This window comes from Littorina saxatilis, linkage group LG17 (genome assembly GCF_037325665.1).
Source record: "Littorina saxatilis isolate snail1 linkage group LG17, US_GU_Lsax_2.0, whole genome shotgun sequence".
NCBI classification, from domain to species: Eukaryota; Metazoa; Mollusca; class Gastropoda; order Littorinimorpha; family Littorinidae; genus Littorina; species Littorina saxatilis.
In genome coordinates, this window is record NC_090261.1 from 37,153,913 (window position 1) to 37,176,852 (window position 22,940).

Here is a 22,940-nt window from a genome sequence, read left to right on the forward strand (position 1 = left end):
AGTTTGCCCACAATCGATGTCAAACGCACCATAAGACCATATAATGACGATATGTCACCATGCGCGGACCATAATACATGCATTACAGCTTGTTCTAGCCTCTGAAAAAGTGAGGATGTCAACAAAGCCGCGGAGTTCTCTCCCTTGCATCTACGTTACATGTGTTGCCAAATCTATAAATAGGACGATCCAGATCAAAATGAAAATTCAAATATCTCAACATTTAAGGGGTCCTAGACCACAATATTTTGCAGGGAACTTAATTTAGCATGTCTCCAGCTGTTGGTAAAGCAATTAGCGTGTATAGTCATCGAGTACATATGGCTTTAAAGATATAATCATCAAATTTAAGTCAGCGTTCCCTTACTGACGCAAGAAGGAGATGGTACTAAATAGCCTGGGTAACGGTTTCCTTGTCCCAATTTGAGGCTCCTGCATTGACGGTGTGAACATTATACTTATTCTAGTTCTATACACTATTGCTAAAAGCCTCATCGACCATACCTTTTGTCCTCTGTTCAGGTCCCTTCTAATGGTCCTTGTGTATGGCCGAGTTAATGAAATAAAACTTATTCTGGCGAATTTTCCTTGAAACAAAATATAAAATTCTTGTTGAGAGTTACCATCGAAAGCTGTCTCGAGGTGCTGCAGGGTGGGTTCCGGGTGGTTCCTAAGCAACGTATACATGGACATGACGAAACCGGGCGTGCAGAAACCGCACTGTGACCCATGAGCGCTGGCCAGCTTTTCCTGTTAAACACGAAGACTAGTCAGATATTCTGCTATTGCTTTCTGTTTCATTTGATCTTTATAACACAGGGACTGGTCAGCACAGTCAGCTACTAAAAAATAGGCCAATCCACACAACAGAGAGATGATATTCGGTCAGTTAAATCGGCCGACAATAGACGATCTCCGGAAATAACTCTGCCGGGTTTGAATGGGTTGTAAAAGAGTGAATGCTTTTGCTTTTATTTAGGTAAACTTTGCACACGTGCTCCATGTCCACATGGTTCGGTCACACACATCCCTCGCTACTCCGTGACTGGCCTATAATGGCACGTGGAAAAGTTAGCCTCCATAAAAGCAAGAGTACGCTGTGAGCTGATACACTTAAAGGGGTCGTGCTCTTGCGAATTACAAAGTCAGCGGAATGCTGGGGTAATTTCAATCTTAGTCTGTGTGTGATTGTGTGTGTGGGGGGGGGGGGTGGGGGGGGTGCGTACGTGCGTGCAATGCTGCACGTATATTAATACGTATTCACTCTTTCAAAACCCATACAAACCCGACAGAGTTATTTCTGAACATCGTCAATTGAAACCAAGATGGCGAATGTAACAATAAAAAGATACTTTTATCAACCACTCACTCGCTCATTCAACCCGCGAGCGAGTCAAGTAATGTATCGATTGAACATTGGATTTTCCTCCTCAAGTAGTGCCATGTGACTTCAGAGTCCAACAAAAACTCATGTGTATACGGCTGCTAGCCAAAACTACAAAAGAGTGTATGTTTGTGTGCGTTCAATCTTATTTTTAAAATAATAAAAGGAATTTGATAAATAAAATCGATCGATTCATAAATGTTATTTGCATTTTTGACCAAAACATGACATTTTACACAGATCTCGACAGTCATTGTTCACCTTGACCGATGGCGCGGTCTCGGAGGAACACTGACTGTCTCGATCTGTTTAAAATGTCATATTTTGGTCAAAAACACAAATAACGTATACTACCTGAACGGGATGCAGACGCGTAGACAGACTGCCGATGCCTTCCACAGTGGTGACAGCCAAACCGTGCATGGAGCAGAGAGGTGCGAGACACGCGTTGACGCTGTAATGGCTGGCATAGTGTCGGAAGAAAAACAGTCACACGAACGTGTACACACATAGATTCAACAAGTCGCGTAAGGCGAAAATACAATATTTCGTCAAGTAGCTGTCGAACTCACAGAATGAAACTGAACGCAATGCCATTTTTCAGCAAGACCGTATACTCGTAGCATCGTCAGTCCACCGCTCATAGCAAAGGCAGTGAAATTGACAAGAAGAGCGGGGTAGTAGTTGCGCTAAGAAGGATAGCACGCTTTTCTGTACCTCTCTTTGTTTTAACTTTCTGAGCGTGTTTTTAATCCAAACATATCTATCGGTGTGTCAAGTGTGCAAGTAAAAAGGGTATTGTAGTTGTACATATATTACTTTAGATATTTTTTTGTTATCATGGGTTTTATAACTTTTCTTCTCTTCTTCTTTTATAATTATTAATTAATGACCTATATGTGCTGATGACCAATTTAATTTCCTTTGTTGGATCAATAAAATGTTATGAGTTATGAGTTATGAGTTATGTTTTTGGAATCAGGAACCGACAAGGAATAAGATGAAAGTGTTTTTAAATTGATTTGGACAATTTAATTTTGATAATAATTTTTATATATTTAATTTTCAGAGCTTGTTTTTAATCCGAATATAACATATTTATATGTTTTTGGAATCAGCAAATGATGGAGAATAAGATGAACGTAAATTTGGATCGTTTTATAAATTTTTATTTTTTTTTACAATTTTCAGATTTTTAATGACCAAAGTCATTAATTAATTTTTAAGCCACCAAGCTGAAATGCAATACTGAAGTCCGGGCTTCGTCGAAGATTACTTGACCAAAATTTCAACCAATTTGGTTGAAAAATGAGGGCGTGACAGTGCCGCCTCAACTTTCACGAAAAGCCGGATATGACGTCATCAAAGACATTTATCAAAAAAATGAAAAAAACGTACTCTCATGTCAAATTTCATAAAGATCGGTCCAGTAGTTTAGTCTGAATCGCTCTACACACACACACAGACACACACACGCACACACACACGCACATACACCACGACCCTCGTTTCGATTCCCCCTCGATGTTAAAATATTTAGTTAAAACTTGACTAAATATAAAAAGCAGTCTAGATAGCCCCAAAAGACACTGAAATGAATTTCAAAGGCACTCTGTTTGCAAAAGAATGGGCACACATGAATTCCAAAGGTATTGTAGCCCCCCCCCAAAAAAAAATTTTTTTTTTTTTTTTTTTAAATAAAAAATAAAAAACAATCCCATGGGCACTGACATAAATTTCAAGGCTCTCTGACTTGATAAGACTGTAAGTCACATATACATATATGAGCTACAAATACTATTTGGCTCCAAGGGATAGTCATGCCTGCACACAATATGAAATTCGAAGGCTTTCCGACTCGAAAAGACAGTCATGCGCGCACACACAAGAATTAAGAAGGTACTCTGGATACAAATGGCAGTCCCACATACATTTATGAATGGGTTTCAAAGGCGTACTGGCTTCATGAGAGATTATTCTACGACCTCTCTTCGTTGTTGAACAGATATGTCCACCTCTTCGAGTGCTTTCCTTGGCCAAACCACTTCTTCAGTATGCAAGGAGCATGCTGTGTTGAATGAGTGCATACTTTGGCCAAAGCACTACTTTTCAGTATAGAGAAAAATGTCAAATGTCGTGATTTGGACAAAGAAGAGACTCCGTAACTTGAGAGTTCTGAACGGGAATAAGTGATATTTTTGAACAACTATTTCTTCCTGTTGCCAAACTTGAACAATGGTATTATACAGGGGCGGATCAGTTGCTTTGTAAGGAGCAAAATGGTGCCATCTGGTGCCATTTGAACTTAGAAATGGTCATAGAATCAGCATAGAAAAATCTTTTTTTTTCTTCTTCTTTTTTTTTTCCGGGGGGGGGGGGGCACGTGCCCCCCCCCCCCCCACCTCGTCCGCCCCTGTTATACCTCGGTTGAAAGAACACCCCTGGGCCTTTCTTTCAACCGGGGTATAATGCCACTGTTCAAGTTTTGTACAAGACCTCGGTCATTCTGCCATAAGTGCAGATGGCTGATACCACATAAACACGCATACACTTGTGTATCTCATCAAAAGCCGTGAGGGCGTAAAAACTCAAATAATCATATAACCCATATCATGTCCTTAAAGGCACAGTTAGCCTCCCGTAAACCATCACAGATACGGTCAGGCTTTTACACACAGTACAAACACCCTTTCATTTAAACACTCACCGATTGAGAACATCCTAGGTGCCCTCCGTAAAGACTAAAGAGCGAACAATTTTCAAAGAATTTATTTTTGCGTGGTTTATCTTACCCCTGAGCCATCGTGAACCCGTGTGATCCAGTTTCCCCTTTTCACAATGTAGTCGTCAGTTAGTAATTTGAATGCGACTCGATGTGAGCTCATCTACAATAGCACGTTTTTATGCACGAAACAAACAGCTGTGGTTCACAAGAACTCTAGCGATGGCTTTTGACTGTTGAGAGGAACGGCGATATGCATAAACCGTGGTCTGGTACTACCCTTGCGTGACCCTGCTTCCGGGCTTTTATTTTTTCAAACTGTCACCACTTCGAATTGTACTGATCTTGTCTTGATGAAAAAAGAATTCTTTTATGATCTATATATATATATATACGACACGGTGTGTGTGTGTGTGTGTGTGTGTGTGTGTGTGTGTGTGTGTGTGTGTGTGTGTGTGTGTGTGTGTGTGTGTGTGTGTGTGTGTGTGTGTGTGTGTGTGTGTGTGTGTGTGTGTGTGTGTGTGTGTCCGCGATGCACGGCCAAAGTTCTCGATGGATCTCTTTCAAATTTGGTGGCCATAATCAGGTACACCCCAGACACAACCTGGTCGATGAGATATTTTAACACGTGCTCTCAGCGCGCAGCGCTGAACCGATTTTGGTTTTTCTCTGGATCCATTCCCAGTAACTCTTCCTTATCTTCTCCAGTGTTTTCAGCGTTTATCTCCCTTCCTTCGTGTGGCGTCAATCCATATTCCCGTTTCTATTTTTAGAAGGTCACTGTCGACAACGCTCAATCCATATTCCCGTTATACTATTTTTAGAAGGTCACTGTCCCGGCGAAGCCGGGTATTACCCTTCTCTAGTGTTTTGCGCGTTTATCTCCCTTCCTTCGTGCGGTGCGCCGGCTTACACCCGGCTGAAGCCGGCGACACCCGGCAAAGCCGGGTCCCCGGCGCAGCCGGGTATTCGGCTCGACTTCTTCCCGGCGAATCCGTACCCGGCGAAGCGGGTATTCATCTAGTTAAAGAATGTTTGTGTAACAAGCTGTCAATTTATTATTTAGATTTTAAAAGTTAGGTCTAGCGCAAAAACGCACCACGGTCCAAAAACATTCTGATAATCATCGATCCACGGCTATCGCCAGTTTACATTGATAGAATGAGACCCGAAGGGAAGTAACTCATTTTTGACCTGAGTTCAGGATGGGTCCAAAAAGTGTTCGAGACAATCTGCAAAATTAATTCTTTAAAAATTGCTCGCTCTTTACGTAGGGCACCTAGGATGTTCCCGTTTGGTGAGCGTTCAAATGGAAGGGTGTAAAAGCCTGACAGTATCTGTGATGGTTTACGGGAGGCTTACTGTCCGGGCGTGATTTCCGGTATTCAGTTGAATATTCATAACAGCCGTCCAGCACCAAAACGAGGCGCCATTGTTGTAGAGGACCAAGTCCACGAAAATAAATTCTTTGAAAATTTCTCACGCTCGACAGAAAGCAGCCAGGATGTTCCCGTTCGGTGAGCGTTCAAATGGAAGTATGCTGGTACTGTATGTAGACGCTCGGGGAGCTCTGTGATGGTTTACGGGAGGCTTACTGTGCCTTTAAGAGGCGAAATAGTTAGCCTGTAGGACAGTAAGCATTCTCTCTTTCCTTGTTACCGCTGGGGCCAGCCTGTCACGATGGGTGAAAGAGTGATAAAGACAGACACAGGTACAACATAATGTGCCCTTTATTTGAAGGTGTCCTCTCATCGGAGGTTGGTTAGTTGGCTGGTTGCTTGCTTGCTTATTGTTTTTAGCGTCCCAACAAGTATCAGTGGAGATACGTACCACTGCTTCCAGAATACAAGATACAGCACTTTCGATGTCGGCTAAGACCCGCTCCGCATTGTGAAAACAATTCGGCCCCAGATCAGGCCAGGGTTTAACACGGACCGTCTCCACACTTGGTCACGTACCAAACATCAATAATAATATTTTGGACAAGTAGGTTTTGATTATTTGGCAGGGACGTAGAGGTTACATGCCGAGTCTCAGTGATTATCAAAAATAATGGTCGAAGTTAGCGGATCATGAAAAATGCGAGCTTCAGCGAGCTTTTTCATGACCGCGAACTGAGACCATTATTTTTGATAATCACTGAGACGAGGTGTGTAACCTCTTTATTCCTCCTTTCTTCAGTTATTCAAAGAAAACAGGAGTTTTTGTGCGAAAGTTTGATCGAATCCGAATCACTCAACCAGACAATTAACCTGCGCAGGCGATCGATTAATGCGCGGTTGTATAGTTCCGTGCAAATCATTCCATTCTGTTAACACTTCTTGTCAGTTTCCCTGTTTTGGACTAAAATCAAGTACACAGATATGCTGTTATTCTGCTGTGGCGGAAAAGGCAGATATTGTGTGTTCTGTTTATGTTTTAGTATCGCTTAGGATAATGTTCTTTCGTCAAATGGGACTAGCAGACGAACATTTGCACCCGTGTTCCAACGTTAATTACTGTATGAAGTTCAGTTTTCTGGGGAAAATAGTGTATGAAACCGCTTTATGGTGTTTAAATTGATTAGATGTGTGCATTTGGTTGCGTGTGATCTGTTTATAAAATGAAATATTGTTAAACTGACCGTCGGATTGCAGTCAGTGTTGTCGAAGAAACTGAGTGAAAAGAAGGGGAACTACTCTTGTTGCTAGACAAAGTATGAGTTACTTGCCTTGGGAATTTGCTTGTGATGAACGTTTGTGCACGGCAGATCTAGATTCAGAAAACAACCGAACTCATGGATTTTATATGGAGATTTATGTGTTCAGGCCTGTAGTTGTTAATTTAAATGCGGTATGTTTGTATTGTTTGCTCCAGAGATGTATACTTCGTACATTAGAGCGTTCGGAACTTTTCAGTCGCAAAAGTAGTACCGAAGCAGAACAGCGTCTCAACCCATTGCACTATCGAGGATTCAGGCTGTTGCTGGCTCGTTATTTGTTTGGTTGCTGGGTCATTATCGAAAAATAACTAGCTCTACAAGTTTACAGAGGTAAAGAAGCAGAGGGGGGAATAACTGTTTTTCCACTGCTTAAGATGCCAAAGTCACCGAGACAAACGTCATTATAGAAACAAAAATTGCGCTCGCTAAGTACCCTCGATGAATCTTCAGAACTAACACGTCACGCCAGAGTGACGTTTCTTTGCTGTAGTGAGTTAAAACACATTGAAGAATTAATCAATGAATTCATCACAAATATCCCGCTGCGCACTGAGAGCACCCAGGCTGTTAATTGTTGGTATACGACCAAGTGGAGGGATGGTCTCATCCCATGTGAAAGCCTGACAAGATCTGAGACGCTGAGCTTAACTGTTATCATGAGACGGAACGGGTCTCTAAGGTGTTGATGTCGTTGTTGTGTGTGTTTTGTTTTAGCCGTTGATGCTTTTCTGACTGTACCACTTTAAGTTTCCACGTAATCTCAGTCAGTGTTAGCTCAGGTGTCGTGCCCTCAGAAGGTACTCTGGTGTCTCTATCTATGTAGGTAAAAACGACATTATAAGCCCAGTAACTGATTAGGTCATCAAAAATGCGCTTACTCGTTGAAATTCCATTAGCGCGGCGTTTTGGCAAAATGGCTCAAAATGCAACATTGCTTCTTTCTTGGCATTGTTTAACATATATACAGATACGGAAAACTATGTTACCAAACAAAGGTTTAAATAGGGGAAGGGCTCCTAATATAGACCGGCTCCTAATATGGACCACCTCCAGTTCTGACAAACTAACGGCGCTAGAGCGCTCAAAACAATTTCATTCGCTGTATTCATCCTCTCTGGATAACTTGCACATGTCAAAACAGTTGCAGAAACACAAACCTCAAAACCGTTAGGCTTTTCTATTTTTTTCACTTTTGGCAGCATTCACTCTAAATTGGCCGCCTAAAACGGACTCGTTTCTGTCCACAGCCAAAGATTTTATCACACAAAACTTGCTATATATGACAGCTAAGACCGTATTTGTTACATTTTAGCAGTGTTGACCCCGAGTTTCTACTGCAAACAAAACATAATAGCAAAATATCAAAGTATTTGTGAGTCCCCTAATATGGACCACCTTCAACAAATCGAAGAAAATAAAAGCTAAAGGCTATTTTAATTAATTCATTAAGAAGCTTGCTGAAAACAACCTATAACTAGCCCTCGAGATTTCAAAAAAATATAACAAATAGTCTTCTTTTCGTGGAAGTTGATAATTTCACTTATTTTCACTCTGTTTTTGATAAGCTTCTTTAGTTTCCTGGTGTGCTTTAAATAATGCTCTCATCAACTCAAAACAGATACATCTTAAGCATATTTTAATTAGTATGACCTGCACACTAAGTTGTATCATGTTATTTTGAAGTATAGTGGTTTTTTTTACAGCGATTCGTGAAGGCCTCTCCACTGGTCCATATTACTTATTAGGCGCCCAGCCTCCTAATATGGACCATTTGTGATTTTTTCTGTATTTATTTTTTCTGAATGTCTATCAAAGCTATTTTACTCTAATTAGGCCTAACGGTTAACCTAAGAGAGCAGGACTACCAAACACAAAATGAAACTTCTTCGCAAGAAAACAAGCTAGTTATCAGCATGAAACAAAAAGCGGTCCATATTAGGAGTCCTTCCCCTACTGAAAACGGCATGACTGAATTAAGGTTTCAATGCTGAAAACTTCATGACCGAATTAAGGTTTAAATACTGAAAACTTCATGACCGAATAAAGGTTTAAATACTGAAAACGGCATGACCGAATGAAGGTTTAAATACTGAAAACTGCATGACCAAATAAAGATTTAAATACGGAAAAATGCATGATCGAATGAATGTTCGTAACATGCTATTTAATACGGAAAAACTGCAGGACAGAAAAAAAGATTTAGATACGGAAAACTGCAGGACCAAATAACGGTTTAAATACTGAAAAGTGCATGACCGAATAAAGATTTAACAGTCAATGTCGTTAGTAGGGGGCATAGTAGGGAGTGGTCTGCGTTCGTTGGCTCGGGACAGAACCACGACAGAACACATTCTTCTTCTTCGTTCATGGGCTTAGACTCCCCCGTTCACTCATGTTTTTAGCACGAGTGGATTTTTACGTGTATGACCGTTTTCACCCCGCCATTCTGGCAGCATACGCCGATATAGGGGGAGGCATGCTGGGTATTTTCGTGTTTCTATAACCCTCCGAACTCTGACATGGATTACAGGATCTTTTCCGTACACACGTGGTCTTGTGCTTGCGTGTACACACGAAGGGGGTTAAGTCACTAGCAGGTCTGCACATAAGTTGACCTGGGAGATTGGAAAAATCTCCACTCTTAACCCACCAGGCGGCAGCGACCGGGATTTGAACTCACGACCTCCCGATTAGGAGGCCGACGTCTTACCACCTCGCCACTGCGCCCGTCAACTACAGAACACAGTCGAAGTGACTCGGCAGCAGTGTAGTGTCATCTTCAGAGGGTAGCCCACCGCAGCGACCTGACATCCCTCCCTGGAGCGTCTGTAAAATCGGTAACAGTCTCAGTGGCAGCGGAACGAAATTCAGATGTGGATGGAGCATTGGATACTGTGACGGGGCGGCGTAAGAGCACAACGAAACAAGGAACAGGTGTTGGGACAGAACAAACAAAAACACAAATTTTAAATAAAAAAAATATGATACCGAAAACTGCATGGCCGAGTGAAGGTTTAAATACTGAAAAGTGCATGAGTGAAGGATACTGTATGCGATCTTCACTTGGGTCGTAGCGTGACAGCATGACCGTGCATGCCCCGCATCCTCCCTCTGCACACCCTAGCTTGGTTCCTGTCAGCTTTACTGGTGAGGGTTAAGGTTCAAATCTCTCAAGATTTTTAAAGGAGTCATTCGGTTTACAAATACACCAACATACTGACACACAAAATAAACTATTGAACACATGTGAACTGACGAAATCCTCTCTTTGTATGTTTGTGTGTCTGTCTTTCTGCCTGTGTACCTGTCTGTGTAACTTTCTGTGTATATGTCTGTCTGTCTGTCTGTGTCTGTCTGTCTGTCTGTCAGTGTGTCTACCTGTCTGACTATCTTTCTCTCACTGACTATGTCTCTCTCACACACCCTCTCACTCTCTCTCACGAACGCGCGCACACACACAAACATGCATGCTCGCGCACGCATGCACACACACACACACACACGCACAAACACACACACACACACACACACACACACACAAGGATACAGTTTCGCCGTATGTACTGCAGGAGAGTCATCTCCGGGTCAGGACAGGGCACTTCACTCTGAGGACAAAACAAGTCGCGTAAGGCGAAATTACTACATTTAGTCAAGCTGTGGAACTCACAGAATGAAACTGAACGCACTGCATTTTTTCACAATGACCGTAGTCCGCTATCCTTGGCACAAAGGGTGAAAAATCCAAAAAATAAGCCCTTCAAAAATATGCCCATATTTTTGAAAATAAGCCCTTATTTCTATAAATAAGGCCTTATTTTAGAAATAAGGCCTTAAATATTTACAGCCATAAGGAAATAAGGGCATAATGAAATAAGGCCTTATTTCTGTTAAGGCCTTACTGAAATAAGGCCTTATTTCTGTTATGACCTAAAAAAAATAAGCCCTTAAAAAAAATATGCCCTTAAAAAAAATATGCCCATATTTTTCTGCGCATCGCTACTGCGCATCCGGACATTCGAAAGCGCGCACAAACTCGCCTCTCGTTCAAAACATCTGTCATAACATCGAGCGGATACAGCATGGCTTCACGCATTCGAAAGCGCGCACAAACTCGCCAAAACCCCAATTCTCTCGCAAATTGCAATTTCAGCACAAATTCTTCTACAAAATTCATCACGATCTCTGAACCCCCCATTCGCCATGTTTCTTATGAGATCTCTGCGCATGAGCGGCGCAGCCGAATTCTATTCAGCTTCATGATTGGTAAAAAAATAAATAAGGCCTTACTTTGTTATGCCCTTATTTTTTTATGCCCATATTTTTTATGCCCTTATTTTTTTATGCCCTTATTTTTATTAAGGCCTTACAGAAATAAGGCCTTATTTCTCGTAAGGCCTTATTTTCAAATAAGGGCTTATTTTTTTATGCCCATATTTTTGTAAGGGCTTAAAGATTTAAGGCCTTAATAATGGAAAATAAGGCCTTATTTTAGAAATAAGGGCTTATTTTCAAAAATATGGGCATATTTTCAAAAAAAAGGCCTTATTTTTTTAAGGGCTTATTTTTTGGATTTTTGACCCTTTGTGCCAAGGATAGTCCGCCGCTAGTGCAAAAGGCAGTGAAAGTGACGAGCCTGTTTAACGTGGTAGCGGTTGCGCTGCGCTGCATAGCACGCTTTACTGTACAGTGAAAACTGTCAAATACGGTCACTGGACTTAGCGGACACTCGTAGAATACGGACAGTCAGTCTCGGCACGGACTGCTTTACACTGTAAAACACCTGTACGTTACGGCCACCTCGGCATTACGGACGCGGACACGTATTTTGGGTCCATAATAAGTCATATACCGGTTCCCCTGTCATATCTGAGAGAGGAAACACTTCCTGCATCGGGGTCAGTGACCGACTTTAACTGAGTGAAAATATGTGTGCGGCCAGATCAAAGGCATTGTGATAGCTGGGTGGCCTTGTTAAAAGACACGACCTTCTTCCCAGGGGTCAATGACCCAGTTTTTGCCATGAGAGGTGGTTCCCCTGTCATATAATTATCTGAGAGAGGAAACACTTCCTGCATCGGGGTCAGTGACCGGTCAGTGACCGAGTTTAACAGAGTGGAAATCTGTGTGTGCGGCCAGATCAAAGGCAGGGCAGTACCTAGTAGCTGAAACATGCATTATCACAAGTTTTTAGACTTGTTTTACAACAGTCAATATTAAATGTTTCTCTATTTTTTAGTATGCATTCTTATTCTTTTGATTGGAAATGAGTATTGTTACAACATAATTTCCATATGGATTAATAAATTTGAGTTGAGTTGAGTTATTTAATCTAAACAGCTTCTGTTTTTCTTATAAATGTACATGTACATGTGCAGTACTCTCTCTCTCTCTCTCAACTTGACTTTGTCGCGTTTACTTGCACCTGTCTAATAAGGACACCTGCAGAATAAGGACACTTTTGTCTGGTCCCAAGGGTGTCCTTATTTGACAGGTTTTACTGTACCTCTCTTCGTTTTAACTTTCTGAGCGTGTTTTCAATCCAAACATATCATATCTATTATGTTTTTGGAATCAGGAACCGACAAGGAATAAGATGAAAGTGTTTTTAAATTGATTTCGACAATTTAATTTTGATAATAATTTTTATATATTTAATTTTCAGAGCTTGTTTTTAATCCAAATATAACATATTTATATGTTTTTGGAATCAGAAAATGATGGAGAATAAGATGAACGTAAATTTGGATCGTTTTATAAATTTTTATTAATTTTTTTTTTTTACAATTTTCAGATTTTTTATGACCAAAGTCATTAATTAATTTTTAAGCCACCAAGCTGAAATGCAATACCGAAGTCCGGGCTTCGTCGAAGATTGCTTGACCAAAATTTCAATCAATTTGGTTGAAAAATGAGGGCGTGACAGTGCCGCCTCAACTTTCACGAAAAGCTGGATATGACGTCATCAAAGACATTTATCAAAAAAATGAAAGAAACGTTCGGGGATTTCATACCCAGGAACTCTCATGTCAAATTTCATAAATATCGGTCCAGTAGTTTAGTCTGAATCGCTCTACACACAGTCACACACACACACACACACACCACGACCCTCGTCTCGATTCCCCCCTCGATGTTAAAACATTTAGTCATAACTTGACTAAATGTAAAAAGCAGCATACTGATACAAACAAACTGACTGTGTTATACCAAACCAGTTATTGTAACGACCTCTGTAAATTGTAACCGAACGAATCACGTGTAATGTATGTTCTCAACTTGTAGTGAAACATTAAGAGAGAGAGAGAGAGAGAGAGAGAGAGAGAGAGAGAGAGAGAGAGAGAGAGGGAGAGAGAGATCAAATCAAATCAAATCAAATCAAATGTTATTCTACGAGGGTTGTGGCATAAGCTATACAAACGAGCTTCTTTTCAACCAGCCCTCGCCCAGAGAGAGGGAGAGAGAGAGAGAAAGAGAGAGATCGAGACCCAGATCTCAGAAAATGCATTGTTTAGACCAACTGACCCGTAACAAGTACATATTTAACATGACGAAACTCTCTCTCTCTCTCTCTCTCACACACACACTCACACTCACAAACACACAAATACACACACACAATTGTTCACACACAAACGCACACCATAGAGAGGGGGTGAAAGAGAGAGAGAGAGAGAGAGAGAGAGAGAGAGAGAGAGAGAGAGAGAGAGAGAGAGAGAGAGAGAGAGACAAATAGACAGACAGACAGACAGACAGACAGAGACAAGACAAGCAATAGAAAAAATGTAGCCATATACCTTTCTCCCATTGACAAAAAACACCAACTTCGTCGCAGCCATTGTGGACGTCTTGTTGTTGCAGAAGTCAAATCCACAAAAGCTTTGACTTTTCTGCACACTGTCTTGTTCCAACCCCCAAGTCACCGCTGCAAAGAAAATCACAGCCCTAAGTTTGCGTGCACCGTTATGCAGAACAACAACATTGGGGTTCAATGCATCTAGGTTATGCTTTCTGGGCTTAAAAAAGCTTAAGCCCGAGTCATAGGGTGCCAATCCCTTCCGGACGACTTACAGTTTCACGGTCGCTTCTATATATATATATACGACTTGTGTCTGTGTGTGTGTCTGTGTATCTGTGTATTCCCCATGCACGGCCAAAGTTCTCGATGGATCTGCTTCAAATTTGGTGGGCTTATTCAGAGAGACCCCGGACACAACCTCATCGATGAGATATTTCAACACGTGCTCTCAGCGCGCAGCGCTGAACCGATTTTGGTTCCACCTCAGCTATTTTGGTTCCACCTCAGCTACCCGGGCCCCCATACCGACACACCATAGCCGCTACACCACATCACAACGCCAAAGTTCTCGGTGGATCTTTTTCAAATTTGGACACCGTATTCAGCTACACCCCGGACACAATATCATCGATGAGATATTTCAACACGTGCTCTCAGCGCGCAGCGCTGAACTGATTTTGGTTTTTGTGTTCATTTCACCATTATAAGTAACTCTTCCTTATCTTCTCCAGTGTTTGGCGTTTATCTCCCTTCCTTCGTGTGGCTTTCCCGTTCAGTTGTAAGTTACTACTATTTTTAGAATGTCACTGCGCTGTCCACTGCGCTGTCCACAACGCTTCCCTTGCACCCGTAAGTTGTTCTTACTGTCAAAGTGAAAAGGTCGAATCAATTTATAGCCACGCGAAAAATACACTCTCACCTATCTCTATATATTTATAGATACAGATATGCATATATATATACGGCTTCTCTGTGTGTGTGTGTGTTTGTGTGTGTGTGTGGGCAAAAACCTGTGTATTGTAGAGTTCTGTTTGTGATGTGGTCTAGCGGCTTTTGTCTGTCTGTATGAAAGGATCTGTTCAGCAGAAAGCTTTTTATGTATTGAAACATATTACCACTGATGCCTAATTGCTTCAATTTGAACAACAATCGTTGGTGCCATACTGTATCGTAGGCTTTTTTGATGTCAAAAAAGACAGCAAAGAGAGACTTCTTGCGTGAGAGAGCTTTCTTAATTTTGGAGGACAGTTTTACAATGTGATCCGAGACACCCCTGCCTCGACGGAAACCGGCTTGGCACAGGGGTATTACCTTTTTTCTTTCCATTTCATTTTCTAGTCTGGATTTTAGTATTCTTTCATAGATTTTGCTCAGATGGGATTATAAAGGTGCCAAATCATCCACTCGCAAAGTTGACATGGGAGTGCCACAGGGCTCAGTAATAGCACCACTGCTTTTTAGCATTATGCTGCATGACATATCGACAATTAAAACACATGGAGCCGAACTGACGCTTTATGCGGATGATATTGCTCTATGCAAAGAGTATCAAAACAAAACCTATAAAACAGAACACAAATTCTCTAAAGAGTGGCAAACAGCTATAGATAACATTGCGAACTATATGCGGGAGAATGGCTTCACTCTCTCTGCCGAGAAAACTGTATTCGTTGTCTTTACAAACCGAAAACTGGAAGATCGAGAAAAGATACAGTTCTCACTAGATAAATCTGTTGTCTCACCCAGTCAGCAGGTGAAATATCTGGGCGTACTTTTCACCTCAAATGGACTATGGACTGCTCACTTAAAGTATCTTTTAAGCAAAGCAAATAAGACCATCAACCTTCTTAAAATACTGGCTGCCCAACCATGGGCAAAGTGCCCAGTTATTCTAACAAACATCACCAGAGCTCTTATAAGATCAAGACTATCATATGGACAGGAGGCCTACTTCTCGTCGGCTCGAAAATGGCTTGATAAGCTACAGTCAGCGGAATGTCCTGCCCTTCGGAATGTCCTGCCCTTCGGCTTGCCCTCGGACACCCAAGGCATTCAAAGCAGGCCATTGTATACCACCAAGCAGGATTCCTCCCTCTTGACATGTGGCGGCGTAAGTGCTGCGCAGATTACAATGTTCGAGCCAACACAGTGCAAAACTCAACAAAAGAGGAGCTACAACCGCATTACAATCATGTCCAAAACAAAAAGGCCCACTTTGGCACTACTTTCTCCTCACTGGCTCAATTCAATGCTTCACTCTTTAGTGAAATCAGTGTCGACCCAAATGATGTGGCCCAAAACCCCATATCTCGTGATCCCTCATGGACAATGAAAGAAATGAATTTTGACACAGAATATTGCACAGCTACAAAGGATGATCAGTTATTACTCAGGATACAAGCCCTTGAGCACATTGATACTGTATACAAAGGCCATGTTCATGTTTACACAGACGGGTCAGTGTTGGATGACAAGAAGGCTGGCGCAGCTTTTGTAATCCCCAGCGATGACATGACTGGGAAATTTAAACTGTGCAACAGAAACTCGATCTTCTCAGCTGAGCTCCTTGCCATCTGCATGTCGCTTGTTCATCTCAATCTCAAGAACACTCCTCCTCAAAAGATAGCTATATTCTCTGACTCCAAAGCAGCCATTGAAGCATTAAGATCTAACAAAAGATCAAAAAGACATGATCTTGTCATTGCCATAAAGGAGCTGGCAAATAAAATTATAAAAAAAGGAAGCGAGATTAACCTGGTCTGGTGTCCAGCACACGTGAACGTGCCTGGCAACGAGAAAGCGGACAAAGCCGCTAAAGAAGCTGCCCAAGGCATAGGCGCCTCCGAGGTAGACCTGCCATTGTCTGCTTCTGAGATCAGTAGCCTTACAGACTCTCTTCTCTGGAGAGAATGGAGGAACAAATATATGCACAAGGCTATAAGCTCTGGCTGGCTCATTCGGGAAGCCCCATCAAAACAGATGAACACCTATAATGCATGCCCACGTGTAATTAAAAGGATTAACCGCCTAAGGGCAGAAGCTGGGAATTACCAATTTCTAGAGCTTAAATGCACCTGTCAATCCGACCTCACCATTGCTCACTTGACTTTGGAGTGTGATTTGAACTCATGCCACTTTCAACCCCTGACTCAGTTTATAAACTCAAATAGAAATATTCTGCCAAATACCTCAAAGGAAAAATTAAGCTATCTTTTAAGTTTTAATAAAGACCTTGGGTGGCAAGGTCCCAAACTTATCGCTGGACTTATGCACACGCACCCACTTGGTCCCTGGATATGAAGAGACATTGCTGCGGCTGACGCCATTGCTTCTCATACAGCTACTATATATTTTTATCAGAACTTTTAAAAATACCATTTTATATCCAAGTATCTCTTAACACCATTTTTAATTAGATGAGCGAGAGTGTGCGGGGGGCGGGAGGGTGGTGAACCACTGTACATAAAGGGAAAGTTTGTGTGCGTGCCTGTGTGTGTTCTTAATCTAAGACAAATGTCGCCAATGTTTTTACAGAGTGACGTTAAATAAACGATTTTATCATCATAAACGATTTTATCATCTGTCTGTATGTTCTGGCATGTGAGAAGCCACAGCAGATAATATAGGGCTAAGAAATAAGCTCTAAAATTCTCAATCCCGTTTGACAGGACTTCGCCTTCAAAGGTGATTGTGGTGAACCGCAACGCTGTCTGTCTCTGTCTCGCGCCCTTCACCCCAAATTCCCGTTTCTGAGTTACTATTTTTAGAATGTCACTGCGCTGTCCAGAACGCTTCCCTTGCACCCGTAAGTTGTTCTTACTGTCAAAGTGAAAAGGTCGAATCAATTTATAGCCACGCGAAAAATACACTCTCACCTATCTCTATATATTTATAGATATAGATATAGATATATATATATACGGCTTCTCTGTGTGTGTGTTTGTGTGTGTGTGTGTGGGCAAAAACCTGTGGATTGTAGAGTTCTGTTTGTGATGGGGTCTAGCGGTTTTTGTCTGTCTGTGAACCACTGTACATAAAGGGAAAGTTTGTGTGCGTGCCTGTGAGTGTTCTTAATCTAAGACAAATGTTTGTGATGGGGTCTAGCGGCTTTTGTCTGTCTGGTGAACCACTGTACATAAAGGGAAAGTTTGTGTGCGTGCCTGTGTGTGTTCTTAATCTAAGACAAATGTCGCCAATGTTTTTACAGAGTGACGTTAAATAAACGATTTTATCTTATATCTATCGGTCTGTATGTTCTGGCATTTGAGAAGCCACAACAGATAATATAGGGCTAAGAAATAAGCTCTAAAATTCTCAATCCCGTTTGACAGGACTTCGCCTGCAAAGGTGATTGTGATGAACCGCCACGCTGTCTGTCTCTGTCTCGCGATTCACCCCGGCGAAGCCGGGTATTCCTCTAGTCATATCAGAGACTATAGAGTATACAGAGACGCTTCATCCTTCTTTGCGCTGCGGTGCGAAAGTGAGACCGGCCGCAGCCAGCGCGCGGGAAAAGAGCCACTCCGTGCCGCACAAGGAAGTTCGCGTACAGCGGCTGCTGTCGGCTGTGTTTATATCACGTTTAAATTAACATACTGTCTGTTCTGTCCGGCTGACAGTGCTGCAAAAAGTAACTGAACGAAAACATATGTTTGTTTGTGAACATCCTTTTTAAATGACCATAAAAACACCGCAGAAAATGGTGTAGAATAAAATTAAATCAAATTTACGGCAATACCCGCTGCATCGCTGTAGTTATCCAAACATGATTCAAGTCAGTGTCTTTTCACGAACTAACCGTCGTTATCAGTCAGTGTTTTAGTCAAATACAAATACATACTGTATACATGGTCACTTAAGCCTGAGAAAATATGTCAGGAATAAATCGTTAACGAAATAGTTCCCGGTCAAATCGGTAACTAAGGCATTTAGTCAACTTGGCGTCGTCCCAGCACCTCTAAAGTGAAATGGGTAGTCAATTGCACGGTCAGTGCTAAGAGATTATCATGTAAGGAAAACTGTAAAATACAGCAACTTAAACAACATTATTGTGACCTAGCTGACTTTAATTAAAGAATCTTGATCGATCGATGATTGTCTTATTTCTTATCGGTTGCTTCTTTCTTGTTCAGAAAGCTCTCTCTCTCTCTCTCTCTCTCTCTCTCTCTCTCTCTCTCTCTCTTTATTTTTTTCGTAGTCATAGTTATAGTAAAATAGTTTAGTTCCTCTTTAGGGCGAGGGCCAGATGCAAAAAAGCATATCTATGCTTATTCTTGTCACTGTCTCTCTCTCTCTCTCTCTCTCTCTCTCTCTCTCTCTCTCTCTCTCTCTCCCTCTCTCTCTCTCTCTCTCTGACTCGTCAGTTACACACACACACACACACACGCACGCACGCACGCACGCACACACACACACACACACACACACACATACATACACGCACGCACGCACACCGGCACACACACACACACACACACACACACACATGAATTGAGATGAATTAACGAGGTACGGACCGACTGGATGACACTTTGAACAGCATCGTCACAAGTATTCTAGTTTGAGAAGTTTTCGACTTTTGCGCTTGGACGAAGAATAGAATCAATTGTTCAGTTGTCCTTCAAAACAAAATTAAGCCTGATGTTAATTAAACAACTGCGCAATCACATTGTTGAGCTTGTGTACAGTGTGTGTTTTCTCTGTTCTGGTAGAATACACGCAGTTCGACGCTACACTTTTTACTGATTTTCCGACATTTAACGAGAGAAAAAAACCAAAAAAACAATCCTCATTGCTCTCTTCTTCAGGAAATTTGAACATCCTGAAGCCTTTGGCATGTGAGTTTGAGCAATTGATGGCCAAAGACCATGCCCCGCTGTGTTTTCTTTTTGGTGCGGCCATGGTTGTGCTGCACGATATCGCTACTGCTGTGGAAAGGGAAAGTAGGTTTTTACATGTTTCCGCGTGGTGGCGCCACGGGGCTTCCTGTTTCAATTTTCAGCGCCGAATGAAGCGTCTCTGTGTACTCTACAGTCTCTGTTCATATATATACGATACACCAGAAGTAGATCAAACTAGAAGTGCTCAACTACCATCACTATCAGTCGACACGCGGTGATACATATGCCTTTTGACCTTTTCTTGGGGGTATCTCGTACTAAAAACAGAATTCGGGTTTCTGGGACACGACTCAAAACCTTTGGAATAAATCAAAATGAATAAAATACAAGAATAAAGAGTTCAGACAACAAAAAAGTTGAAAAATTGAGAAAATAATCTTGCCATTTAATGATTTACGGGACTCAAACCCGAGACCGCCGGGACAGGGGGCTAACGTTCTACCACTGAGCCAACCCGTCACACAATTCTAAGACGTGAAAATAAAACGTGAACTGCAATCATTCATTACACGTGGGTTTTCGAGCATGTGTTGACTCATCGGTTTCCGAGTTTCTCCGTTCGGATTTGTGTTTTGTACGTTTTCTTGATCTCACCATTACATGTCACGGTGATACCCATTTGGCATTTCACAGAAGTCGATCTTACTAAAAAATTTTTTTTAAATAGAATGGGTAATTCAGGGGAATATTCCGCTGGAAGTACTCAATAATTATGCAACTTTTTGATTATTTCGATTCATTACATCATCCATAACGTTTGGAATGAATAACATGAATAAAATACAAGAATTATAAGTTCAAAAAATGTTTACAAAAGTAAGAAAGAAAAACAATTGCCGTCGAAGAGGCTCGAACCCGTGACCACCAATGTTAGTGTAGCCGTGTGGCGATTTGACGTACTGTTGTTCCTTTCTCTCGTTCCCTACCCCAATTATTCCCCTTGACCATGCGTGTATGTGTTTGTTCCGTGGTGTCGTGTATGTCGCTGTTCCGTGATGCGTGTATGTCTTTGTGCGTAGATGCTGCGTTTTAATTGGTTAATCCCCTAACGGATGCGTACGCATTCACCCCCGACAGTGCGAGTTCGGACAGTCTGACCGGTGATTTCGCTTTGTGTGGATCGGCCTGTGTGTTTAAGTCTTGAGACCGGTGTTCTATTTGAAACAGTTCTTTGTGACTGGGTAGCCGAGTGGTAACGCACTTGCGCTCGGAAGCGAGAGGTTGCGAGTTCGACCCTGGGTCAGGGCGTTAGCAATTTTCTCCCCCCTTTCCTAACCTAGGTGGTGGGTTCAAGTGCTAGTCTTTCGGATGAGACGAAAAACCGAGGTCCCTTCGTGTACACTACATCTGGGGTGTGCACGTTAAAGATCCCACGATTGACAAAAGGGTCTTTCCTGGCAAAATTGTATAGGCAAAGATAAAAAATGTCCACCAAAATACCCGTGTGACTTGGAATAATAGGCCGTGAAAAGTTGGATATGCGCTGAAATGGCTGCGATCTGCTGGTCGATGTGAATGCGTGATGTATTGTGTAAAAAATTCCATCTCACACGGCATAAATAGATCCCTGCGCCTTGAGTCCGAGTCTGGAGATACGCGCGCGATATAAGACTTCATATAACTAACTAACTAACTTGTGTTGGTGTGACATCTTTTAAAATACAGATAGCTATTTTATCCTAGTGGCTTTATAGCGTCAGTGTCGTTGTTTCGCCGTTGAGACCCAGTTTTCCCGCGCTAGCCTAGTTCTTTGTTTTGTAATAGCGTGTCCTGTGTTGTGGTCGCGTCACATCCTGTGTGACGTTATAGATAGCGTAGCGCCTCCTGTAGTAACTTGTGAAGTTATCGGTCCTTGTCAGTGTGTCACGCTCCGATGGTTTAAGACCGTAAGGCGTGAAGCGTATCCTCAGTTACCTATTGTGTAGGGAGTAACTCCCGTCATAGACCTAATATAGGTCCGCCTGGTCCCGTCTCTCCCATTATTGCTGGTGTACGGCGATAAATAAAAGTCACGTTATCGCAACCTCTGTCTTGGCGTCTCATTTATGCTTCCTGGCCTATTTTCCCCCTTCCACTCCACCCTATCACATCAGGAAAAGCGATCGGACGCTTTACCAACTGAGCTAATCTGTCTCACGGTTAAATTTAACTTCAAATATTACCCTTGAGTTCTCGAGCGTGGGGATCAGTATTGACTCGTCTCGAGTTCCCGAGTCTCTCCGGTCGTATTTGTGTACGGTACATGCTCTTTGTCTCACTGTTATACTTATAGGCTAGTTAAGTTAATAACTGAACCTATGCTCCAGTTCACTTCGTATAAGTTTGGAAAGCAATATCAAGTAGCGTTAATTTCAAGCGTGACCGACATTATGTTGTTGTCTGGCTCCGAAATGAATTATTGACCAATTGCCGAAAGGCGCTGACGTCATTGCATGGCAGGATTTCCTTCCCAGAACCCAAAATTCCTGATGACATACAAAAGATTTTGTTCGGGAGGACGACGATTTATGGACGGTTTATTAAGAGAAGCAAGCGGTTACAAACGGGCGTCGACAGAGCCAATGAACAGTGATATCAACTTGTAGTTCTCATTCACTTGTGGCTACACACATAGGTACGCCGCCTTGGAACAACAGTTTTCAGTCTGACCATGAATAAGATCAATTACTACTGAAACATGCACATGCCTTCTGCATGGTAGCATAATTTAATACACTGTGATCCTTATCGAAAACAATCGGTACCCATTTTGACGCTTCTGATCATCCAATTGCCATCAACCACCGATCCACGCTTCCCTCAATTGTTTATTTGTTGTTTTATTGTTGTTTGTTTTTTGTTTCTTTGTGTGTTTCTTTCTTTGTTGATGCTGTATGCATATTACATTTTCTCAGTTTTGTGTTGGTTTAAATGAGGTGCGTTGTTTTTCTTTGTTTGTATGTTTCTTGTTTTAGTATGCAAATATAACAGTTTTCTTTTACTTTCTTTGTCATCTGCAGGTGAAAACGGGGGAGTAGGCACACAGCTGAATAATACAAAAATTATCACACACAAACGCGTTCGATAAGCAGTCATAAATCGCCTGTCGCCTGACGCCTCGCGTGTGTAAGGAAGCTACAACTTCTGGTCGTGTCACTTAAACATGTTAAAGATACAGTCATGGGTTATTCTCCAGAGGCAGGTACCATTTTCTGACATGCTTTCTCAGTCAATTATAACGTATATTAAATGGCAACTAGAATGTATTCTCTTTACTTTTTTTCATTTATACTCTAGTTAGAGAATAGTGCCGACAGTCAACTTAAACCATTGACATTATATCAATTTTTGCCTTCTTTTTTTTAAATATCTAATTCCATGGCACATCCTCTGGTTTCCATGTTACGCGAGTGATGTACTTTGAAATACTTGTATTTGACTGAACGTAGACAATCAAA

General features: G+C 41.8%; 1 protein-coding gene across 6 annotated transcripts in view; it reads right to left on the reverse strand.

Annotated features, from left to right (window-relative positions):
- Positions 1-22,940, reverse strand: part of LOC138951649 (xanthine dehydrogenase/oxidase-like) — a 104,463-nt gene that overhangs the window by 60,712 nt on the left and 20,811 nt on the right. For 5 of the 6 annotated variants that reach the window (XM_070323185.1, XM_070323186.1, XM_070323184.1 and 2 more), the window contains exons 2-6: positions 13,602-13,729; positions 10,355-10,412; positions 9,855-9,951; positions 1,739-1,847; positions 624-750 (exon numbers count right to left, since the gene is read on the reverse strand). In XM_070323185.1, coding sequence (XP_070179286.1) covers positions 624-750; positions 1,739-1,847; positions 9,855-9,951; positions 10,355-10,412; positions 13,602-13,643 — 433 coding nt within the window. In that variant the 5' untranslated portion in view covers positions 13,644-13,729. Of the gene's footprint in view, positions 1-623; positions 751-1,738; positions 1,848-9,854; positions 9,952-10,354; positions 10,413-13,601; positions 13,730-22,940 lie in introns of those variants that run through there. The other variant, XM_070323188.1, reaches the window with a different exon arrangement.